This window comes from Microtus pennsylvanicus, chromosome 10 (genome assembly GCF_037038515.1).
Source record: "Microtus pennsylvanicus isolate mMicPen1 chromosome 10, mMicPen1.hap1, whole genome shotgun sequence".
NCBI classification, from domain to species: domain Eukaryota; kingdom Metazoa; phylum Chordata; class Mammalia; order Rodentia; family Cricetidae; genus Microtus; species Microtus pennsylvanicus.
In genome coordinates, this window is record NC_134588.1 from 45,969,247 (window position 1) to 45,988,195 (window position 18,949).

The window sequence follows — 18,949 nt, forward strand, 5'->3', positions numbered from 1 at the left end:
AACAGGAGACAAAAATACTACATATATTATCAAGAGCAAGATGCGTCTTACACACAAGAATAGTAATTAACTACATTTAGAATCACAGAGTAGTGTAATAGGATTACTGGACGAGTAAACTATCCCACTCTTAATTCCAGTATTTTATAGCTATCTAATGTCTACAAAGAAAATTCTTCTCTAAAAAAATTTAGGCACTACCAAACAAACATTTTTGCCCTAAGAAACTGTCTACGTATTGAAAAAGATTTATCAACTTTTATTTTATGAATATTGTTTTCATAAACACCAATATTAATATTAGCCTGTGCACCATATGCATGCCTGGTACCTGAAGAGACCAAAAGATGGTGTTGGATTCCCTGCAAGTAGAGTTATGGATAAGTGTGAGCTCCCATGTGGGTACTAGGGATGGAACTTGGGTTTTCTGGAAGAGCAACCAGCATTCCTAATTGCTGAGTAATCTCTCTAGCTCTGGAAACAATATATACTTTTAATATGATCTGATAAGATAATGATAATACTTGGAGTTATACATATATTTAGATATCTTAATCCATTAGAGGTTGCCTTGTAAGAGACATACATATTGAATAAAATGTTTTATTTTAGTTGGGCAGTGGTAGCGCACGACTGTAAACCCAGCACTGGGAGACAGAGGCAAGTGGATCTCTGAGTTCGAGGCCAGCTTCATCTACAAAGTGAGTTCCCAGATAGGCTCCAAAGCTACACAGAGAAACCTTGTCTCAAAAAACCAAAACAAGGGCTGGAGAGATGGCTCAGTGGTTAAGAGCATTGCCTGCTCTTCCAAAGGTCTTGAGTCCGATTCCCAGCAACCACATGGTGGCTCACAACCATCTGTAGTGAGGTCTGGTGGCCTCTTCTGGCCTTCAGGCATACATATAGACAGAATATTGTATACATAATAAATAAATAACCAAAACAAAACAAGTTTTAAAAGGACAAATGATTGAAAGCAGATCTATGCAGTGAAAGAATTCCAAAAATAAGATTCAAGTATTCCTTTAACCCTTGATACATGAAGTGTAACAAGATTTGTCCTTAACTTTCACTTACATAATTTTTACCAAGTTTTATTTACCTAGTAACAATTTTGTTTAGAGTAACCTGCTAAGCAGTATAGAATATTACCACACAGATTCTTATAGCTGGTGGTCTCAATGTAGTTATACTTCTGTTTTAACATCTGTGATGGGAAACTAAGTTCCTAATAAAGTTGACAGCAACCAGGATGGATATTTTTTTAGCTGTAGCCAGCCTTTCTGCATTTCTCTCAGGGGAACAGTCTGGAAGATAGCAGACTCAAGTGTTACTACTCTTCTGGTAAGAACTGACAATACACCAGATGTAGTAGCTTATACCTATAATCTCAGTACTAGGGAAGTTGAGACAGAAAAGTTTGGCATGATTGTAATGACTGCAGCAATAATTTTGAGGTCAATAGAGGCTACAGTGAGACCATATCTAAACAAAACAAAAACCTCAAATAATAAAACCAGAACTGACGATCCTGACAAGATCATTCCTGCAGTTGCAGACCACTGCCTGGGGTTCCTGCTGCACCCAACACGTCCATCGCCTTTACTGAATTCTGAGACCCGCCCCCCCTCCCATCCATCTGTCGAGAGAGGCAGAGTCTAAAATAGCCACTGTGAGTTATATAAGCAAAGTCTTCTACATTACTTTGGAGAAAAATTCAGATTTGTTTTTGATAACTCAACCTCCATGTGATCTGCCATTCCACTGTATTTGTTGATAATGTTAAGTCCCTTTCCAAAGACAAACATTACTTAATTTCCTAATCTCTGACAGAATTTTCCAATAAAATTTCTCCTTAAATTTATACACCTATCCTTCTAAATAAGCTAACCATTTATGTCGGTTATACTTTTAATCCAACACGTCTATTCAGATTCCAATATTCTTTTCTAGACTAAGTAGTTGAGAACACTCAAGTCCATGTTTCTTTTACACATGCAACCCTATAAGTACCATGGCATAAGTTCAAACAGGAAGGAAGGAAACAGAAGAAGACCAGGAAAGATTATTTTGCAATACACTATTTCTATTGCAAATATATCTTATAAACAACAGTTATCTGTAATTATTTTACATTGACTATATTTGGCTAATTTATGCTTTCACTGTGCAAGTTTTGTGTTACTGTTTGTTTTGGACAGTTTATCACTATGTAGCCCTGGCTGGGTTGGATGCCATGAAGATCAGGTTGTCCTCAAACTCATAAAGATCTACTTGCCTCTGCCTCCCAAGTCCTGGGATTACATTAAAAGTATGCACCATCCAGTCTAACCAAGTATTTAAACCGCTTAAATGCAAGACTTCTCAACATTTAGTTATAGACAGCTTTTCTATACAAAGGAGTAACCCAGAAATACAAGATTCAGAGTATCTGTTTCACTGCTGATTCCAGCGCCCTAAACATTAATACTGAACAGTCAAATATTTCAATATATTTAAGATTCTTAAATACATTGAAAATAAAGTAATGTATATCAGACTGTCTTGTTTCTTAATACATTCCACTTTGAACTGTTTTGTCAGCTGGTGGGGGTCAATGAGAAGGCTGCTACAACATGTATGGATAGCATAGCTCAGGAACTAGGAGTCTGGTCCTCTGGGTGTATCTTAGTGGGAAAGCATTTGTTAAGAAGCTTATACTAGGCCCCCAGTTCCATCCTCAATACCACAAAAAGACAAAAAGTCTAAGTTAATTCTCTCCAAATCTTAAGGTTTCTGTTTTAGAGAAGACAAACATTTTTTGTTTTTAACTCGAACCTTAAACTGTTCTTCCAACTTCTCTCGAAGAGGGCTCAACTTTTCCAAACTCTTACTCAGGTATACATGGCCGTGGAATTTAATAAACGCCTTGATGAAGTCAGAAACACCCCACTTGGTTTTCAACTCATCCCGGCTGAAATGAAAAAAAAAAAAACCTGCATGAATCTTAAACAGCACAATTAGCAAAACCCATACAACTGGATTTAGCTTGCAAGCTACTTGAGCATCCAGTAGATAGGAAAAGGGTCATCCTAAGTCTAGCTTCATAGCTTACAACTTAGATGAGTCTGCATTTAACTGCAATAAAGCACATGCTGGGTACAAATCAGTAACTGCACACAAAATAATTTTGGTATTAGATTATAGGTTTAGAGATAAAAGATAAATATATCCCTGGCCAGTATTTCCTGGACACCAAAATTTGAGAGATTAAGGTTCCAGGTTACACAAAATTCTCTTGGAAAAAAAGTCAGCCCTACCTTTCCAGTGCTTTAGAAAGTGCTTTCTGTAGATTGGTGGAGGCAGCTGGGAAAGGGAATTTCACAGCAATGCTTCTGCAGTAGTAGAAAATTGTGGTCAGGTGGTCTCCTTTGGAAGAAGCTAAGATAGCCAACTGATTGTAAGGCTGACCTAAAGGAGAAAGTTAAGATTCTAAAGTCACCAAGAACCAATCCTGCTATCAAGATAGAAATGCTCAGTTAAATCCTTGAATTAATAATGCAAAGTACTGTTTAAGGCGGATCTCATGACTACCAATTACAGCTGGGTGTAATGTGAAACTGTACACATCAGTGATGGCACACCCTATCACGGGCAGGTTAAAAAGTCACACAATTAAATATCGAGTATGGTAGCACACACTGTAACCCAAACACTCATGCTCAGGCAGGAGGATCAGAGTTCAAAGGCATATTGGGCTACAAAACTAGACTTTCAAATCCTGTACAATAGGATCAATACAATAAGCACTCATGGATTCCGAAAGGGTTAGCTAGTAAATCTTCTTGGCACTGTGGGTGATGAGGACTCATCACAACCACTCAGCTCTCCTCGTAAGGTGTATCATCAGCTCTACTTGAGATATTTTCTAATATCTAAAGAAATTCCAACATAGTTTTGCATGAATTGTAACATTACATATCTGCTATTAAGCTCTTTAATTCAAGAATGCCAATTTTGGGACCATCAAAAATATTATCTTTTAGGTGACTGATAGGTTTTCTAAGGAGAAATAGCTATCCTGAAAGATCATTACTCTATTGGACAATTAAGAATGCTAGAGTTGTAGAAACATTATCAGATTATATTAATTCCACTTATACTGGCTTTCTAACAAAGTAACTTAAAGAGAAATTTTTCGGAGTATAAAAGTGAAAAAGGAAGAAATGAAACTCAGTGATCTTGAAATTCAACTTCTGCTGCTTCAACACACTTCAAAAGTAGAGCCTATCTGTTACAGTGCTATAAAGAACAAAGTGACATTGTCAGCCTTAAAGTGGCAGGCCCACTCACCATTGGAGGGGACAAGCTGAGCTGCATGCCTATAGTAGGACTCTGCCTGGCTGGTCTGGTTTCTGTATCGAGCTAAGAAGAAAAAGAAAACTCAGTTTAAAACCAGATAGATATATAAAAATATACACAAAAACCACCAGGAGGGCATGTCCAAAACAGCTAGAGCTTTAAATTCTCAAGATAACAAAGACATTAAAATTACTTTAAAGGTCATTAAAGATAGAAAAATTTAAAATAAATTAACTATAGGATTATGTGTGACGTGTCCATCCAGCCTTCTCTATTTGAGACATTCAGCATGTAACCAATTTTAAAGCTTACCTAGCCCCCATTTTCAGGTCCTCCAGTGTCATGCATCACCAGCTCCCACTATGGACTATGCTGGTGACCTGGAGCCGGCCCACAAGAAGGGGTGAGTTATATGGCACTTAAAAACAAAACAAAACAAAAAAAAAACACTATACAATATGATCTGAAAATTAAATATTTCTTCAATATCTTATAGAGTGATTTTTGAAAAATGCCTCGCATCTACTGCAATATTAAGAAGGTGTGTGCAAAGAAGACATTTAAAGCAAAACCATTCTAAACACACTGTCGCTGCATCTCCTTGCAGAGCTCACTGATACCTTTGATGTGACCTCTCATAATGTCACTCATTTATGGCATTAAATCTAAAATCTACTAATTTAAACACACTAATGTTTCCATTCCTTGTTATTTCAGGACAAAACATAATCCTATAGTTAATTTATTTTATAACCTTTTTAGGTCACCTTAAAGCAATGAACAGAAAGATAAGTTATATAATAATAACCCCAGATAAAATATATATGTAACGGAAATACAAATTTAACCTTTGAAAGGAAGCAACATGAAATGAACTTTCAGTGCATCAGCAGGAAGAAATACAGACAATCTAGTTCTCAAAGAGGTTAATTTACAAACTGTATTCCAAAGGAGTTCAAGTTTCTAATTTAGAAAATACAGCATCACTTTGATGATTTACCTTTGACTACATTTTTAGCGTTTACTATTTGCCTATATCTGGATCAAATCTGAAAAGAATTTAAATTTTAGTGACTTTTTTTTCAAAATTCTTCTGCCAATCTCAAAACAGAAAAAAAATGTAAGTTCTTAAAGGGGATTTTATAATTTCTTCGTATATCAATCTAAACCACACATGCATATAACAGGCTTCTTCCTATGACTATTCCAAAGAAAAGGATGAATGTGTTATTAATGTATACATTAAATAATATAATTTTCAAAGGCTCACCAATGTCTCCAAGGTGGACGAGGCAGTGCTGGCAAATGTAGGAACAGGAGCTGGACTGTGGCTTCACTATGGCGCTGGTGTGCGTCTGTTTATTGCTAATAATTCCCAATTGGGAAGACTTCACACGGCATGGCAAATCTACATTAAACACCGTACACAGTTCCTGTAATAACTAAAGAAAAAACACAAGCAAAATTTAGTAAAGTCAGAATGTTCTAACAGTGAAGTTTACATAGAAGAATGCATCTATGTATCACATGCTGCTGAGACTACCATACAAATTGTATGCGGGTTAAATTTAATCTTTGATTGGTTGATTCTCATTATCAAAGCATTTTCAGATAAAGCATTTTTAAAAAACCAACACACACACAAAACAAATCAAGTTAAAAATATTTTATTATCCATTTAATTACAAATAGATGAAATTAAAAATATTTACTCAATGTTCAAGTATTTGTATATGTATTGTGTGTATTTTAATTGCTATTTCATCTATTTGTAATTAAATGGATGAAATATTTTAAAATTGATTTTGTGTGTGTGTGTGTAAGGGGGGGGTGCCACGTTGTTACATGGCACATGGGGAGAAAGAAGTCAGGACAATTTGCAGGAGTCAGTTTGTTCTACCCCATGGGCTCCAGGGATCAAACTCAGGTTATCAGCCCTTGTAATGATAGGATTTTAAAGACTATGCACTGAAAAAAAAAATCTTTGCCAGTTCTTTCTGTGCTGCTTGTCCACACCTATATATTGGCTTTATTTTGGTTTAACCATTTTATTGAATGAAGAAAAAGAGAAAAAATGTCTATTTATTTACTCAATGTCCAAGTATTCGTATATATACCACACGTGTAAAAAGTCCATGGACATCAGAAGACCTCTGGGACTCGAATTGCAGAGAGTTGAGAGCTGTTATATGAGTAAGCACTCCAGTCCTGTGTAAGAGTCAAGTGCTCTCAACTACCAAGCCATCTTTCCAGTCCAAAATAGCAATTTTTCCAAATCATTACGCTTAAAGAAAAGTCCATGAACATTTATTTCTTTGTAAACTGCATCAGGATGTGACTAAGAAAAAGGGAAATATGTGAAAATAATATAGCTTATTTTTCAATCTGAATAAAAAAGATGATTCAATTTTTGGAATCATCTTATGATCCATATAAATTCTACTATGTAAATCAGCACAAAAATTCACCTGACATTGCAACTTTTTTCAAAGACTTTTAAATTTTTATTTTATATATGAGTGCACTGCACATATAACTGCATGCCAAAGAGGGCATCTCAGGTCCTATTACAGATAGTTCTGAGCCACCATGTGGTTGCTGGGAACTGAACTCAGTACCTCTGGAAGAGCAGCCAGTGCTCTTAATGGCAGTGCCATCTCTCTAACCCAACACTGCAACAGCTTACCTAGCACAAAGTAGCTACTACTTTCATAATGACTACACTTGGTTTGATTATATGACTACTTCCATACCTCCCTAAGGCTTGGCTCTCATTATACCTCTTTTTATTCATATAATTAAGCCTCCTTCCTAAGCATGTATCTTTCTTTTTCCCTCTCTCTGGCAATACTGGGATTTGAACCCAAGACCTCAATACTACATTCCCAAACTTAAGTCTGTATCTTTAAAAAAGGTAGTACGAATAATTTCAGACATCTAGATGATGTGAAAAGATATGTGATCAACTTTCGGATATCTTATAAGGTAGTTAATAGTATTCACATATACAAAAGTTATGTACAAAGAATAGAGTATCACTAAAGCTAGGAGAATTCATACACAAGGCAGAACTCACCTGAGTATAGAAGCCACTAGCTGCCTCTAGGAACAGAGAAAGGTTTGCCTGAACTTCACTCCGATTTGGGTTTGCTCGATTCTTTGCTTGGCCTTGTAGTGTTGTGATCTGATTCTTAAAGGCATGATTCCAGCTGAAAACAAAACGTAATTCTATTTGGTATAGTAGTAACTCACTGGGCAGACACTGGTCCCCCTGAGAACAAGAAAGAGCTGTTTGTTATATACCACACCAAACAGCAAACCAGCATCAAAGTTATTTAATTAAATAACTTCATGCTTTTCTTTGAACAAGACTATACATGCAGTAGAATACAACTGACTTTAGTGGACCAAATGCTCCAGTAAGCAGAATGTGGTTTCTACTATGACCCTTTAGAGCTATTACAGTAAGAACTAATTAAGAATCCCAGGATAAAAACCAAAACCATAGTGGCAAGATCAAAGTAAAAAAATAAGCTATTAATATTTTTAACACACTGGGCCAAAAATAATTATACCCTACTCAAGGTGACACATTTGGGGGGGGGGGTGCTTTGTACATATCAAGTTCTACCCTTTACTTTCCCCAGATAATTATGCACAACATTCACTTCTATTTAATGTTTAATGATTTTGTTTATCTTACAGGTTAAGGCTTAATACTTTCTTTACAATATGAAATAGAAGCCACATCTCAAATTTTTATTTAAACAACACAATGCTAAAATTTAGTATACCAAAATGACATTAATCATTACATTATCAGCTTAAATTCAATATTAGTGAACTAAGGTATCAATCTCTTATTTTTGAGGCTCCAGAATTTTAAGGTTTTAAAAAAATAGTTTAGGACGTCAATACTCCTTTACTATTGGTGATGCTTTCTCATCATGGACTCAACTATTACAGACATGAGTTCTGATTAGTTATTAAGTTAAACTACTAGACTTTCTAAAAACACAGGGCACAAAAAGCACAGGAAAAAGAAAAAAACAACATCATCACAACTTGGGCTATTAGTCCTTTCTAGAATGAATGTTTTCTTTTTTGTTTTTTCAAGACAGGGCTTCACTATGTAGCCCTGGCCGACCTCAAACTCAGAGACCTGCCTGCCTCTGCTTCCTGAGTGCTAGGATTAAAAAAAGAATGTTCTTAACTGCTGCTTAATTTTCCATCAAACTTACCGTCCCTGTTTCAATTTATAAGACAAAATCTTCTACCAAAGACCTTTATTCACTCACTGATTATCTGCATTTCATGCTTCCTAGAAAGAATACGTGGAATTGCCTAAACACACAAAATCTTTCTTTAGTTTTCTGGTGAGCAGGAAGATATAGCCATAGATTTGATTAAATGAACTTTACTTACAATCGAATACACTTTCCTGTTGAACAAACAGTATGACATTGACCATAGTTTCTTGGCTTTTGGACTAAGACCAAATGCAAAATCCCACTATCAAAGAAAAGTCTATCTTTACTATCATGGTTTAATTATAAGACTCAATACAGATACACTTAAAATTTGAAGTATCATACATATGTTTAAATTTGTCCACTCCAGTATGTTCTAAGAACTGTCTCTGGTAAAATTCAAACCTAAACAGTCCTCCTCTCACCTTCTAAGACTGCACCTAAAAAAAAACACTAATCATTAAATTTCTTTTTTTAAAATCACAAGTATTAGAATTTCATTTAAAAAGTTTACACTAGGGCAGGTTGAAAAATTATCAATTAAGCATTAATGTTTCAAAGTCTTGAAGATTCCTGATTGCACAGGAACATCTCAAATGACAATACTTACAGATCCTGTTCTACTTTCTTGTCTAAAGCATATTCCAGATCAGTAACTAGCATTTTCTGGTACAAGTCCTGCAGAGCTTGCCTGGATGTCCAGACCTCAGCTGGACCCAGCTTAGAATCTGTGTAACAAAGCAAACAAAACACCACCATGTTGTTAAGTCACTTAATCCATGAGCCACACCAATGACTCCTCTCCCCATTCACTGCTGCACAAGTTTTATGTTACTGTATTTCAAAGGACTTTCACTTCTGCCTTTCGGCTAATAGCTAAATTGGATTTAAAATGCTTTTGTTGTTTTAGCCATTTTTTAAAACCGTGTACACCATGTGCATGTGTACGAAGTGTATGTGTATGGAGTTTATATGAATGTGCGTGGGTGTATGCACTGGGTGAGTAGAGCAAAGAGAGCATCACTCCACCTGCACTCGTGAGTCCCAGGGATCTTGCCGTCTCTACCTTCCTTATTCCTTAGCGCTGGGGTTGCAGGTATGCCCAGCATAACTTTACATGGTTGCTGGAATCTGAACTCCAGTTTCCATGCTTGTGCACAGAAAAAACTCCTGTGTGCTGACCCATTCGCTCCACCCATCTTTCAGATTTAAATTTTCATTATGAAATTAAAATGGCCATTGAAAAACGATTCACTCTTTGCTGTTGGTTTGGATTTCTGCCTGTTCATATCACAGCAGGTCATATATCTCAAATGAGTCACTCCATTTGAAATAATGTCGTCTATCAAATTGTTTACCCCTATAACTGTATCTTCATTCAAGTCATGGTTCCCTTTGATTTTGAATCATTCCTACAAGGATCCTCACAAAATTTTTCTGTAAGTTCACCAACCAGCAGATGCCTGGATTATTACTACTCTATTATACTACCCTAGTGTAACTATGAAAGTTATTTTCATGAATGGGACATGCCCATCCAAGGCACTTCTGTGATTAGTCCATATTATAACTTAAATGTGAAGAAAGGCTGAGGCCTGGTATTAAACTGCTCAAAAGGTCAGAAGAGTAACTGTATAGAATAAAATCAGGAAGCCAGGCTCTGATTATGTATTTAAGAAATGGGGTCACATTTTCTGCCAAAGTCCTGTAGGGGTTGAACAGTATGCTGACAGTAAGCTTCCACAGAACTACTTAACAAACTTTACAATTACAAATTTCCAGTATCTAGTTAAACAATTTAATTTCATCTAGGAGTTTGCTGCTATATATTGTCACAATTTCCACTCCTCTTTAGGTTGGCCATTAGTATCTATAATTCACTATAATCCTATTCAGCAAAGAGTGCCCTGGATATTTGAGTTAATACAGAGGTTTGCTGGCTAGTAAAAACTGAGTCTTATAAAGTGTTTTTTGTTCATTTGTTTGGAGGCAGGATCTCAATGTCTAGCGCAGGCTAGCCTTGAGCTTGTGTTCCTCCTACCTTTACTCTGAAGTGCTGGGATTACAGGTGTGCGCCACTATACTGGGCTTTAGGGGATTGCAGAAGTCATTCAAATGAGTAAATTTAAACAAATGTTTGATGCTTTGGGAAAAAGCATATGGTACATGCAGCTTGATGCTGTTCCATATACATGATACAAAAAATATTTCTAAGGCTAATCCAAGCTCTAATTCTAACACTGGTATCACACAATGTGGATGATGGCCACAAATGTGCTAATAGGAAGAACAGCAGTGAGCAACCCTTGTTCCTCTTTTGCCTTATACTTTATGATACAATAGTCAGGCTCCTCATAAACATTATACCCTGTCAAAGCTGAAGAAACACTATCTCCCTAGTAGTATAGTCCCTTTTCAATTATAAATTTTGGTCAGAATGCTGGTTATCAATCAACATTAGCTGAATTGTTCATGTGTTAACCATACAACTAAATTCCTCCCAGACTAGAATACTATCTATTATCATGTCTCTCTTTGATAGGTTAGGATAACACATGCTGTTATCAATGACATGCTGATCACTAGCTTTGAATTATCTTTTTATTTCAGCAGTTAAGTCCAAAATTCTTCCCAATGGACTTTAGCTATTATTCCTAGCAGAAAAGATACATGAGAAAAGGCTGCTCATTGAATTTCAGACTTTGAGCGCAGTTTCTATATAAGCAATTTTCCTGAAGGCTTACTTACAACTCAGGTTTGAGTAACTACAAACTGAAAAGAGCATTTCCTGGGAAAATATTAATCAAACAAAGTTTTACATAGTTACAATGGAGTGTGATTAATTTATATATTATTAAGAAAAGATTTATAAAATTAAACAATCAGGCAATTAATAGCAATTCAAATGCAGCATATACTACATTAACCTCCTGAGAAGTATTTAAGGGAAAACCCAAAATATAAGACCAGTAGACATTTAAAGCAGAGTTATTATTGTTCTTAGCAACTAGCACAGGATTTGGTACTATACCCCCCAAAAGGGAATTTTCTTCCATTAACTTAATAGAATAAAATAGGTACTAATAAAGATTAAGACAGTCAATACCTGTCATTTCAGCCTTCAGGACTTCTGCCTGCCTATATAAGAAAAAATAACATTAGTTAAAAACAAACCAAGTCAAATTAATATAATTATATCGAATTATCAAGTAAAACAATGCATTACAATAAGGCTAGATGGCTGGGAAGTCTATACCTTCCCTTAACATGCAGTATAACACTGGGTTTGAGGAAATTGATGTTAGAACTTACAAATTACTTCACAGATTAAACTGGTAACTTCCCCAAATCTAACTGTAAAGGTATTACAAGGTTTCCCCCAACACCTTGAAGACTAGTTTGTTTTCAATTTACCAGTTACCATGACATTTCAAATTTCTACTCTTCTCAAGCTGCTTGTTCCTGTCCCTTTCCCCACTGGCCATGACAGTTACATAGCTCTGCTCTTATGAGATCCTTATGTCCTCCCCTTATGAGATCAAAGTTCATTTCAATGAAATGCTCTTTCTAGCATTTCATTAAGGACTTGATTTTTCTTTCCTTTTTGACAATCTTGAGAATTCCATCTCTTTGGCATAAAAACAAGTTCAAGTTCCCCATACATTCTTTTTTAAAAAAACAAGAATTTCCCCCTCTGAAAGTCAAGAATTGTCTGTATAGGAAAGGCCCTAAACTGACCTCATGGTCTACCTTTAACTTCATACTTCATTCTCTTAGGAATGTTTTCTTTTTCATGGTAGTTTTATCAAAGCATTCGAGCTGTGGAAGGCAATCCCCAGAAGTTCTTTATGCCCACCTTCTTGCAAAGTCTTACTATCTAGCAATTCCTGAGAAACGCTATCCTCTAAATAGCAGTTGTACCTTCACTGCATTACCACTTTGCCCTCTCTCCCTATACCCATTCCTCATCTGAACTACTGCAAAAGGTATTTTTGAAAGCATGCTTCATCTTGCCAACTAGCTGCCTGAACTTAGTGATTTTCCACTACAAAGTCTTTAGTGACAAATTCTGTAGTCTCTGAATTCTTAGCTTTCACCACTCTTCTCTCCTTAATCTAGCAGTTGGTCTGTCACTGTACTTTTGAAAAGGATAGTCCCTGGGTTAAGAACACCACCTCCATTTACTGGCTAACAATCACTCCTGCTTTGTGTATGAGTCAGAGCATTACACTTCCTTGTGAAACACATCTGGAATAAGGAAATTCTTTGTCTACCAAAGCTGCTTTATAGTAATACAGCTTTTAAAAATACGTAACATCAGAATCCCTTTTGACTAGCATTCTGATTATCAGGAACTCTGAAACATGCTCTCCCACCGGTTCTGGTACTCTCTTGCACAGAAGAATGATTACAGCTAACAATACATGCTGGTCATCTAATCTTAACAACCAGAGAAGTAGATTTTAAATGTTATCTCCACAAAGTGATAAATACACTGGGTGAAGAATACACCCAAACATCACACTGTACCCACTGTATATGTGTGACTACATGTCAACTAACAAAACAATTAAGTTATTACACCACGAGACTTCCATTTCAAAAGAACTAAACTGGAACAAAAACTAGAAGAATATAAAGGTACTAAACATTTTAGGGAAAGCACTATTTTACATATTTTATAGTAACTAAATTTTTTTTTTTTTTTGGATAAATTATAAATTTATTTATATAGTAACTAAATTTTTAAAAACTGTTATTTCATGTATATGGATGTTTTGCCTGTGTCCTGGTTTTTGTCAACTTGACACAAGTTGGAGTCATTTGAGAAGGAACCACAACTGAGAAAATGACCTCACCAGACTGGCCTGTGGACAAGCCTGCAAGGCATTTTCTCGACTGATTAATTCTGTGGAAGGGCCAGGCTCTCTGGGGGAGGTGTCCCAGAATGGCTAGTGGTCCTGAGTTGTAGGAGAAAGTGAGCTGACTAAGAAAGCAGACAATGCCCTTCATGATGGACTATTCCTATAAGTCTAAGTGACATAAACTTCCTCCCCTAGTTGCTTTTGGTCATGGTGTTTATCACACTAACAGAAACCCTAACTTAAGACAGTTTGTGTGTACATCTGTGCATTACTTGTGTGCCTGGCACCAGCAGAGACCAGAAGATTCCGAGAACTCAGCTACAGAGGGTCATGAGCTATCACGTAGGTGGGAATGAAACAAGCATCCTCTGAACTGAAGAGAAGCCAGTGTTCTCACCACTCCAGTCCCCATGATTATAAATTTTAAATTTTAACTTCAGTAAAATATAGAATACTTTTGTTTCTTGTAGTCTTTAAAGACATCCACTGCTTACATATTCATATATATCTATATCTATTTATCTTTTGAAGAGAATCACAATGGGGTTTAACATAAAAAACTATTAATATAAATGCACAATGCTCACCAGATAACTGTGCTTAGTACTGAACATTGTATACCAAATTCATTATCCATCTTCACTCATCACTTTAGGTCTTAACTTTCACCACTGAAAAAATCTTTACAAGGCTGCCAGCGTATGATTTCAAAAATCCAAGGTCACACAAACTGAGAAAACACATATCCTCCCCCACCAGTCACAGCTTTCCTGTCTTTTTCTCAAAATGGAATACTCTCTAGTCTAAAGAAAAACAACAACAACAACAACAAAACTATATTTCAGCAATTCTTGATAAAAAAAACTTCAAAAATTAACATTAGTTTATAGTTACTCAATGCTCATATAGATACAAGCATCTTAAAACAAAAACAACAAAAGCTCAGGACCTAACTATATACATAGCCTTGGCAGGGCTGAAATTCGCTGTGGCACAGGCTGTCTTTACACTTACAGGACACCTGCCCCTACAGTCCCACCTGTCTGGATAACAATATGTCTACCATTGCTCAGAAGAATATGAGCAATGGTGAGGTGTGTCTGTTCTTACTTTAAACTGAAGGAATACTGAAAGGAATGAAAATAGCAAGAATCCCAAAATTAAACCACCATACTCTGGTGTGGGAGAATTGTCTGTATTCTGTCAATCATGTTATAAATAAACGCTGATTGGCCAGGCAGGAATTATAGGTGGGAAAACCAGACAGGAAGTAGATCCCTCCCACTCCTGCCCAGACTACAGAAGCAGCAGGATGTGAGCTGCCCCACTGAAAAAGGTACTGAGCCACATGGCTAACATAGATCAGAAAAATGGGTTATCAAGATGTGAAAGTTAGCCAGTGAGAGGCTAGAGCTAATGGGCCAATCAGCTTATAATTTATGGAGACCTATGTGTGATTTTCTTTGGGGCTAAACAGTTGTGGGGTACCGGGCGGGACAGAAACCCCAACAAACAAGCCAGCTCTCATGTTACAATACTCTTCATGATAAAAGAGCAAAGTTAGTTAAATATATAAACTTTCAAAATATTATATACATTGTCTTTGGGATTTTTGTTTGTTTTCTTTTATTTTGCTATATGGTACCAGCTGGCCTTGAACTTCCATGACCATCCTGCCTTAGTCTTCCCAAGGGCTTGAATTACAGGTGTGCTACTATATCAGTATTCATTAGGAGAAATAAACTATGCCTGTCAAACAATAAAAAAGAAAAAAGTGAAATAAAGTGCTGACAAAAAGTCTGGATCAGTGACAACACATTGGAAACTATAATCTGAAACAATTCACATGGAGAGAACATAATCAAGATCTATAAATATATTTAATGCATTCCAAGCACTAGCTACTACAAAAGCTAGCACTATAACACTGTTCTAAGGGCCTTGTGTAAGTAAATAATTTAATATAAACTATGTGCTATTACTGTCTCCATTTTATACCTGAAGAAAACATAAGCAGATATAGAGAGGTTAAGTAACAAGCCCATGGTCACAGACTTGGAAGTAGTACTTTGGCTTCAGAGTTTAGTTCCTAATCACTACAGCCAAGCACGTCTGAGTCTAAGAAAATAAAACTCAAACATATAGTAGTAATAGTCCATATAGCATTGGGACACATAAAAAGATTTTTCTTCTTGAAGTTCAGATCTATTTTCCCTGTTTAAAAAAAAAAAATCAGAAACCATTCTAAACTCACAGCTATCAAAATAAAACACACAAATGCTAAGCCACTTATTTTGGGATAAGTGGCTAGGGTAGTTGGGTTTTCTTTTTTCTTCCCTTGTAGGAAGAGCCAAGGTGGGTTTTTTAACTTACTTTGTTCACTTGTTCAACATATAGTTCTAAGGAACAATTTGAGATAACTACAATATTCATCTATTATAGTCATAAACATAAGAATCAAATCATAACCTAATTATGCCAAATAGTAAGCCAAATACTGTATGGTGAATATCCTATGGACACAGAGAAACATAAATATAAGCTCTCTAGACAGCAAGTTTTCTAATAGTAAATCAACTAGAGAAAAATAAAAATGCTGTACTACTGTTATTTAGAAGGAACTCTAGGGAAGGTGCTGTTACTCAGAGCTTTCCTCAGTTAAGGTTAACAAAAATGGATTTGCTTTCTGTCAGTGTATAAAAGCTTGGTACATGCCAATTACACCAGCATTTCTCAACCTAAGGGGCATGACCCCTTTTGGGATGACAACCTTTCACAGGGGTCAAATATGAGCTATCCTGCACATGAGAGACTTACATTACAATTCATAACAGTAGGAAAAGTACAGTTATGAATAGTAATAAAATAATGTTATATTTGGGGTGATGGTAACACGAGGAACTGTATTAAAGGGTTGCAACATTAGAAAGGTTGAGAACCGAACCACTGCTCTATACCATACATCACTACATGACCTACTTACAGTCTGTGAGTATATGTATATATTCCATTCTGATCTAGGAATCTCAAGGACGAGAGCCAAAGACAAAACTGAGACAGTAAACAGATAAAGTGCAAAGTCAAAAGCTACATATGAAGTTGGAGAACCAAGGAAGGCAGCAGATTATGTATGAGAAGACTTGCATGCTGTGTTTAAGAATTCAAAGTCAGAGCATAGAATCACTATTAGGTTACTTTACATCTGTGGGCACTGCATGCATACAGGGCACATACACACATGGGGAAATGACACTAGGTGTATAAAGCATAGATTCAAGATCATAACTGGAAATGAGATAGTGATAATACTAACTAGAAAAACTCTCCTTTCCAAGAAATCTCCAAAAGTTAAACTAGGAAGGGGAGACAATACAGAGCAAAGAATCCAACATCAGTTCAGGCAGCTTGGACAGTATAGGTAATTGAGAAAGCTGAAGTAAGTGTACAGGCAGGCATTCAGAGATGAAGGTTGCTATGAGACTAAGTAAGACAAAGCATGTTAAATGACATCTCAAAGAAGGAAAATCTGGGACCAAACTACCTCCTAGTTCGGATTCTAACTGCAGTCAGGTATCCCTTCCCCTACTGCTTCCTGGGATCTCTTCTGGAAGAACACAGTGGAGTAAAGACAACAGTTCAAAGGGGCAGTTAAGGACTCTAATTCTTTACTTCCACAAAACGTTTAAGGACAGAAAGATAAATTATTTAGATACCATAAAACTATGTTCTCATGTGAACAGGTGATAAAACCAATATATTTTTTTTACTATGAATAGAAAATAACATTGGTGGCAGACAGAGAGAATACAAAAGAACCGAGTTAGGATGTTTTGCCATTTTTCTTTAAACTCTGTCCTTTCTCTATAATATCAGTTGATTATATCTGATTATTTCAAAGTAAAATTTAAAAACCTGAGACATGATAACATATGAAGCAAATAATAAATGACTGAAATGCCATGCTGAGAACAGAGTCCAAATCATCAGTTAAAATTAATAGCCTGCCAAGGTGGTGGTGGTGCATGTCTTTAAATCTAGCACTCAGAAGGCAGAGGCAGGAGAATCTCCACGAGTTCAAGGCCAGTCTGGTCTACAAGTGCTACTTCCAGGGCAGCTAAGACTGTTACACAGAGAAACCCTGTCTTGAAAAACCAAAATAAATAAATAAATAATAAAAAATAAATTAATAGCCTGATAATATAATTAATAATGTATTATCTGCTAAGTCTTCTTGTCATGCTTTCATTTATTATAAAATCTTTACATTCCACTCTGCACAGAGGTACATGCCTGTAACACAGAAGCAGTCCCGAGATGGAGGCAGTAGGATTTAAAGTGTAGGGTCATCCCTAGGTAACACAGTAAGTTCAAGGCTAGCCCTGCCTACCTAAGAAGACTCTACTTTAAAACAACAAATAGCAGGGGTAGACAAGGATGTAGCTCAGTGGTAGAATGCTTGCTGAGCCATGTCCATGCTTGACCCTCAACGCTGAAAACAAGCAAACAACTTTAAATTTCAGTCTTTCTATCAGGTAAGTAGGAGAGAGGGATGAAATAATTTTCCTACTGTCACAGGATTAGGAAGTAGCAGAGCTCTGATTCTACCTTGCAATGCAATTCCAGAACCAGAGCTCATAAGCACTATAAAAATGAAGCAGGTTTTCTGAAATGAAGTAGTTACAAATGTCACCATCAATCATGGTAGTATCAATTTATAGAGTATAAAACTTTAAGTGTAAAACCACACCTCTGATATGAATCAGACACGCTATGTCATTAAGATACTACAGCAAGAGTTACTAACTGGTCATGCAGAAGAGGTCTTCTGTAATATATTACCACCAAACTCTCAAGGTCCTTGTGGCATTTAATTGAATCCATGCTGACAAGTAAAACCCAGAACTGATGTTTCTTGGGGTCAAATAAAATCACCAAATATGTAAAAGACAGTTTCTTTAACTCTGAAGAAAAATTAAAAAGATGAATCTCAGGAAGTAGTTAAAAGTTCTGGCTATTCTTCCAGATGACCCAGGTTCATTGCCCAGAACCGACATGGGTTCACGATCATTTTAACTCCAGTCCCAGGGTATCCAATATTCTCTTCTGGACTCACATAGTGTACACTTGTGGTATGCACAAATACACGCAGGCAAAACACCCATAAACATAATAAAGAAAAAATTTTATATGAAAAAGATGAATCACATGTACCTAGGCTTATAAATACTCAGAAAACTTTGTATCTAAACATACAAATGTATTTCAGTACATTTAAAGTTTCCTTGGACTACAAGATATCAATGTTAATGTCAAAGTAAACCTAGCTTTAATTTCTCACAAAGCCACATAAGTAAAATAGAATTTTTAGCATATCCTTTCCCAATCCTTCAGGAAGTCTCAAATTCTTTTCACAACGTCCACAGAATATGAAAAATTTAATATACACCTTGGAAATGAAAAACAATGCAGAAATCCCTTGTAATTTTTATCCTA

At 36.1% G+C, this 18,949-nt stretch overlaps 1 protein-coding gene across 6 annotated transcripts in view; it reads right to left on the bottom strand.

Moving 5' to 3' along the window:
- Nucleotides 1-18,949, bottom strand: part of Smg7 (SMG7 nonsense mediated mRNA decay factor) — a 66,852-nt gene that overhangs the window by 19,449 nt on the left and 28,454 nt on the right. For 5 of the 6 annotated variants that reach the window (XM_075988236.1, XM_075988239.1, XM_075988234.1 and 2 more), the window contains 7 exons: nt 11,698-11,729; nt 9,202-9,319; nt 7,418-7,550; nt 5,612-5,783; nt 4,333-4,404; nt 3,300-3,450; nt 2,818-2,953 (listed from right to left, as the gene is read on the bottom strand). In XM_075988236.1, coding sequence (XP_075844351.1) covers nt 2,818-2,953; nt 3,300-3,450; nt 4,333-4,404; nt 5,612-5,783; nt 7,418-7,550; nt 9,202-9,319; nt 11,698-11,729 — 814 coding nt within the window. Of the gene's footprint in view, nt 1-2,817; nt 2,954-3,299; nt 3,451-4,332; nt 4,405-4,653; nt 4,664-5,611; nt 5,784-7,417; nt 7,551-9,201; nt 9,320-11,697; nt 11,730-18,949 lie in introns of those variants that run through there. The other variant, XM_075988240.1, reaches the window with a different exon arrangement.